At 29.0% G+C, this 7,373-nt stretch overlaps 1 protein-coding gene across 1 annotated transcript; it reads left to right on the top strand.

The window, feature by feature from the left end:
- Positions 1–4,387: 4,387 nt before the first annotated feature.
- LOC124491874 (protein NATD1) lies at positions 4,388–5,234 on the top strand. The gene is made up of 3 exons (XM_047054589.2): positions 4,388–4,728; positions 4,804–4,916; positions 5,007–5,234. The coding sequence occupies exons 1-3, from the start codon at positions 4,521–4,523 to the stop codon at positions 5,106–5,108; spliced, it is 423 nt and encodes a 140-aa protein (XP_046910545.1). The 5' UTR covers positions 4,388–4,520; the 3' UTR covers positions 5,109–5,234.
- The last annotated feature ends 2,139 nt before the right edge of the window (positions 5,235–7,373 follow it).

Raw genomic sequence — 7,373 nt, forward strand, 5'->3', positions numbered from 1 at the left:
CAACAACAACAACAAAAAATTAGTTATGATTCCAAGATTCTTTGTTGAACCAAAAAAAAAAAGAAAAAAAAAGTTTGAAATGAAATACTAAATTCTTTGCGAAAAGTAAAGAAATACGATCATCAGTGGAAAAAGTTTCTGTATTTTTTTTGTGAATTCTTGAAGAAATTTTTTCATTTTGATATGATTTTTTTTTCGCTCCATCAATGAATTAATCATCAATTTTGAATATTTTGGAAACTTTTTGCCCATTTTTGTTTTCTCTCGAATCTCGACTATTGATGATGATGATGATGATGAATAATGAGTAGAATTGGTGAATGGAAACGAAATCATTGGTTTTTTTTTCTCACATTGCATGAATGGATAAATGATGATGATTTATAAATCGATTCACAAAACAAGCAAACAAAGAATAAGACCAAAAAAAAGGATTCAATTTCATATGATTCCGCCCCATCATCGTCATCTATATTCCGAATTTTTTTTCTTTTTTGGTTTCAATCTAATGAAATGATGATGATGATGATGGAATAATAACCAACCAAAAATTGTCCAAAAATTTTTGTCATTGTTGTTTTGCGATCGGATTGTTTGTTCGTTCGTTATCAGCATGATTTTTGCACCAATAAACAAATCTTTTTGGTTTTTTTTGTTTGGTTTGCGTTTGAATCGAGAATAATGATTTTTTTCTGTCTTTACTCATGATGATGTGACTGATGCATCAATTTGTTTCCTCCAGTTTTTTTTCCAGCCATAAAAATACCAGTTCCTAGGTCAACCAATATATAATAAACATCAACCAACCAACGAATCATTATTAATAATAATAATAATAATCATGTACATCGTGTATATGTAAATTGATTGTGATTGTCAATTTTTCTTTCTTTTTTCATTCATTCATTCATTTGACAACAACAGTAGTTGTGTGTGTGTGTGTTTTTTTTCTGAATTTCCAGGGTCGTCGTCGTTGTTGTTTTTTTTTCTCATTGGCCAACCCTTTTTTTTCGTTGTTTGTTTGTTTGTTGCGATGCATACTGCATCCGCCATTCTCATCATCATCATCATCATCGTCGTCGTCGTCGTCGTCGTTTTACATCCACCCATGGAACCATCATCATCATCATTGTTTCCGTGAGCGATTCCGACAACAAAAACAAGAAGAAGAAAAAAAAATCCGAAAATCATGTATAGCATGTATATTTTTTTTCTTCTCTTTCTCTCGGGTTGGATGATAAATGATTTTCACTTTCATTTTCATTTTTTTTTTGCTTCCCTTTTTCAAATAAATGTCGAACGACGATGAACAACGAAATGACCCTTTTTTCGATTTGGTTTGTTTTTTTTTTTTTTTTTTGGTTGATTCCAACAAAAAACAAAAAAAACAACCATCGTCACCATTAATCCAAAAAAATGAGATTAAAATTAATTCATTTTTGTTTCACATGTTACGGTACGGTATTCTTATTCTCGGTATTATGATGCAAATTACCAAGATTTACATAAGGATATTGTAGATGATTATTATGTAGTGAAGAAAAAAAAATTCATGCATTTCTCATTCATTTTCTATTCTTGGTGAAATTCTTCTTTTTTTTATCTTCAAACAAAATATAAATCACAATGTTCGTGTTTAATATCATCATCATCATCAACATCATTGTGTTTTAACATTAACAAAAAAAAAACAACATGATGATGATGAAGATGAATGAAAGAATGTCGAATTATTAGACGGATGGATGAATGGAACAAAAACATCACGAACTTGGATGAAACAAACAAAACAAAACAAAAAAAAAACAAATCCAACATTTTTTTTCACCTAAATTGTTGTTTATCACGAATTGAATAATGTTGTAATCAGTGAAAGGTCCACATGAGAAGAAGAAGAAAAACTTTTTTTCCCGTTTTGTTTTATTTCCCGTCTGGTATCAATGTTCCCCACACACAACAACAATGGCAAATATGGAATTCATCTGAAAATCCATAGGTAAAAAAAAATAAAAATAAAAATAAAAGGAAATTCACAAAGTCAAACAAACAATTTATCATAAATTGATTTTATGTAAATAAATGCAAGAGAGAGAGAGAGAGAAATTTAATAATAATTAATCGTAATTTGATATGGTCGTCGGTAAGGAAAACCCTCTCTCTCTCTCTCTGCAATAAAAAAAAATGTATCGATCATTTATCGATATGCATTTTGTTTTCTCATAACCGCGTACAGGTTGTGAGAATGTTAATGACATGTTTTTTTTCTCGGCTTTTGTATAAAAAAAAGTAAAAGTGAAAAACATTTTGCTTGTTTTAACCAAATGTAATTTGATACTGGACAACATTTGTGGCAAAAAAAAATATGTATTTTTATTTTTCTCACATTCATTCATGCAAGGTCATCGATTTGATTTTTGTTTTTTTTTCAAATAAAATTTTTCATCTAGGTCTTATGAAGGTTATTTTCCAAAGAAAGAAAGAAAAAAAGACCTTCTGAATACTAATGTAATCGATGGATGAATTCAATTTTTTTTCAGTAGAAATATCATCATCATCATAATGAATTTCATTCAAATTAAGAGTTTATAAAAGTTTTTCCAACAGCTTCAGGGGCATCATTATCAACCATATACATACAGATGAACAAAATATTAGATCATTTAAAGTAATTTGTGCTCGATTGTCTTGATTATCATCATCATCATCATCATCATCAATGGAAGATTGCCTCAATGGTAATGTGTGTGATTGACTTTTTCATTCAATTGATGATCCATGATTCATTTTCTAAAACAGTTTATATTGCAAGGATAATTTGATTTTTTTTTTGTTTTTTTTTTCATTGCTGCTCTCATTATCATTATTATTTTCAAAATGATTACAGAAAACCTATTTATTCTCATTTAGATTAGAAAATTTTTCTTCTGTGTAGAATATTTGTTGCTGATATCAATGAACAGAAAAAATCGATCCACCTTTGTTATCCAGGATTTTTGTAAAAAAATACAAAAAAAAAAATCAAAACGCACATAGAGAATCATAATATAAACAACATCGATAGAGCGATTATTCAAAATAATGATTTTCAACCATTATATAAATATATATCTAGCCAGTGTTTGTTTGTTTGTTTGAATTTTGTTCTGTTTTTATTATCATCATCATCATATCTATTTTTTTTTGTTGGATGAAAAAAAATGAAAATTTTCATCGTGCCAAATGATGAGGCTATAATGATGATGATGCACACTAATTAACTTTTTTTTTTTGCTGCTTGACTTGTTCGTGTCACAATTAAACATACACACACATACATGCACAGATAGAATATTCTGAAATGTTTTTCTTTTCCCATGTAATGAATCTAAATGGCTGTACATACCCATAGAATTATAAATCCACATACAACATACACACAGACTATTGAAAATGAACGAATTTATCGATTATTATGGATCATCATCATCGTCCTCTTGCAGATGATACGATAATGTTCGATCATCATAAATGGCAATGGAGCCCAAATCAAACATTAATTGAATGAATGAATGAACAAAACACTAAATTCAAAGACTAAAAATATTGAGAAAAATGAAAATAGAAAAAAAATAATCATTACATTACATTATCTTGTATAGAATTTCTCATTTTTTTTTCGTTCGCTTAGGTTTATCCATTGGATTTTTCTCCATTTGTTTGGATGTTATGTAGCAGCAAAATTAATGTCTGGTTGTTGTTGTTGTTGTTGTTGTTGTTATGCATTATACAGACATTAAATTTAATTCATTTTTAATCTTATCATATATAATAATGATGAACAGAACAGGAAAACAAAAATAAGTACAAACGGTGATTTGAAATGGCTTGAAATGAACTATTTTTTTGGGGGGGTTTCTTCTTCGTCATGCATATATTGGTCGTTTTCATTCATTCATTCATTCATTTCTGGCTTTTTTTCCATTCAGTTTGTTGATCACAATTGATGTTATATATGTGATTATGATGATGATGTTTAGTTAATCTTTGGAGTTGAGAATTTTTTTTTTTTTTTTAGTCATATGTGTGTATATGATCGTCGATTATTAACCGCGGTTATAAATGTGATCTCTAAAATTGAACCCATGTGTTTGCATTCATACACTGCTGCCATCTATCAATGGATCCATAGAACTGAGAAACAAGTTGTAAACAAAAAAAAAATTATTACGCATTTTCATATAATGTGTGTGTGTGTTTGTGTGTGATGAAAACTTGTTTTTTATTTTCATGTCATGTCATTCAATTTTATGTGATCACGTGTTAGTCACCTTGAACAGACAAGGATTTTTATTTTTTTTTTTAATTTTTGTTTTTTCATTCAATTTCAACTCTCTCTCTCTCTCTCTTCATTCACACATACACAAAGATATACAGTTATACACATAAAATTTATAATAATATTTGTCATTCGACATTCAAAACGATCGTACATCATATTCATAACAACAACAACAACAACAACATAAACAAACGCAAAAAAAATGTTACATAAATTTCGATTTCCATCATTTATAATGAATGGAAACTTTTATACCATCATTAAAAATAATAATAATAATCATTTTCAATCGATTAGATTGATGTCGATTGCCAAAAATGTTGATCAAGTATCGCCATCATCATCGGATACAGCATTCAAAATTGAACATGATGTTAAACAACAAAAATTTCGTATAAACTTTGACCCAGGTACGTGTGTACCCGCACAGTTTGTTTGTTTACATTTGTTTTAAATTCTTGTTTTCCATTTTTTTTTGTCTGCAGACAATGAAGCATTCATTAAATATGAACGTCTTGGCAATAATGAAGTATTGTTACACCATACTGAAGTACCGGAACAATTTCGTAGTACTGGTATTGCAAAAAATTTAGCAATGGTAATTATTTGTTGTTGTTGTTTTCACAGTTTCGATTAATTTTTTGTTTTTTTGTTTATCAATTTGCAACAAAAAAAAAAACAACAATAGGAAGCATTCAAACATTTTGATGATACACAACAGAAAATGATCATCACTTGTACATATCTACAAAAAGTGGATAAAAAACGTAAAAATGTTGTTGTCAATTGAACCCGGTGTTAATAGAGATTATTTGTTATTTGTTGCCTAACCACCCACACCACCACCACCCCAGTCCTGCAATGTAATTTGGATTGATTGATACAAAAAAAAAATAAAACATGTGCTTCCAAAATATTTGTGGCCAATATATATAGATCAATCAATAATAATAATTCAACTTTAAATGACAGAAAAAAATTCGTTTTGTTGTTTTTCTGAAGCAATAAAAAAAATATTTCCAATCATCGCCAATAGATGGCGCACCATTTCCCATTTTTTTTTGATTTTTAAATTTTATATATATTTCTTGAATTGACTGAAATTATTTAAATTTAAAAACAATAACGATGTGCAATTTAATTATAAAATTTAAACAAAAAAAAAAAAAAAAACAAACAACTGCAGTTTATTGCACTTGCATTCGAGTCTTATGATTGATTGGACATTCACCAACATCATTGTGAATGTGTGTGTGTGGAAAAATTTTATTTCCACTAAAAAAAATTCATTGGTAATCGACCGACTTTTATCGACTTGTCATCGATTTACATTGTCGTTTTTGTCAAGGAATTTGACCTTTCACCTTTGTGTGTGTGTGTGTGTGTGTTTGTGTAATGAAACAGGACGTATGTATGTAATAACGGTTTTTTTTCTCGTTTTCGCATACCTTTACATTATCAAGGGGGCAGATGGTTTTTTTTTTGCATTTTTTACCACTTGATCGTCGTTTTTTTTTTTTGATGATGATTGTCGGTTGCAAGAAAGAAGAAAAAAAAGAAATGAAAAAAAACCAAAAATTTTATTGAGTAATACAAATGAATGGATGGATGTGGCCATATGGAAAATTATCGACAAGCATGAATGATAAAATCATTCATTTGATTACGATGGCCATTGGCCATTTCAAATCTGATGTTGAACAAAAAAAAAATTTGTGTGTGTGTGTTTTGCCCATTAAATTAATTAGTAAACTTGATGAAGTCGTGTTTTTTTTTCGTTTCTCTTGTCTTTGACAAAACACGGCGTTTTGAAGAGAGTAAAGCAAAAAAAAAAAAACGGGGACATGCAAATTTTTTTTTTTTTTTTTACAAAAATTTTTTAATGAAATTTCATTCATAACAGTAAAATTAAAAATTACGGGAGGAGCTTCTGGATACTTTTGATGGAAACGACGACAACGACGATGATGATGATGATGATGATGATTTCAAGTGAAAAAAAAATTTGAAAACGGATTTAAAATTTGAATGAATATACACTATACCCGTATATTTCGATACAACAACAACAACAACAACGGGTGTGTATATTTTATGTGTGTGTGTGTGGGAGATATTGAGATAGATAGAGAGAGAGAGAGAGAGAGTGAAATGGAAATCCGACTGTTTGAGACCCAATACACACACACACACACACACACATTAGACCATTCACTATATATTTGATTATTACATTTGGCATTATTTTCACAAATTCGGTGACAGAAAAAAAAAGAAAAAGAAGAAGAAGAAAAAAATACCCGAAAAAAAAGTATTTTCGAATCTTTTTTTTTCTCTCTCTCTCTCGTAAATGAAATGATGGTGGTGGTGGTGGTGGTGGTGTATGCAACAGAAATAAAAAGATGTCATATTCAATCGGGTCGTCATTTGATGATGATGATGACGATTGTGAATATTAAAAACAAAAAATTCGTTGAATATTTCGCTGTCTGTTTTTTTTTCTTTTTTAAATTCTGTTTTTTTTTTTTGTTTTTTGTTTTTATTCATTATGGTCCAAATAAGAAATGAACCGTTCCATCATCATATGGATGTTATGAAAATGTTGTGTGGGTGTCCATTCTTGATTAATTACCATTATCATTATTTGAATGAATGAAAGGTGTTATATATTCCGTAAAATTTGATTTTGATTTTTTTTTTGCTGATTCGCAAAAGTTTTTTCATTCATTCATTCATTCATTCATTCGTTATTCTGGTTTGTAACGCAAATGATAATGATGATTATCATCATGATTCTGTCATAGTAAATATAAATTGGTGATGATGTGTTGCTTTTCATCATCATCATCATCATCATCATATTATACATCATCTTTTTTTGTTGTGCCTTGAAATCCTTTTTCCACCACCACCACCACCACCATCACCACCACACACACAATGTATAATTTGAGGGAATAAAAAAAAATTTGTCAAAAGAATCTTCTTGTGTGTACATCATCCAAATCTTTGTTTTGTTTATTTTTTTTTCTCGTTTTGTTTTGTTTTGTTTAAT

This window comes from Dermatophagoides farinae, chromosome 1 (assembly GCF_024713945.1).
Source record: "Dermatophagoides farinae isolate YC_2012a chromosome 1, ASM2471394v1, whole genome shotgun sequence".
NCBI lineage: Eukaryota > Metazoa > Arthropoda > Arachnida > Sarcoptiformes > Pyroglyphidae > Dermatophagoides > Dermatophagoides farinae.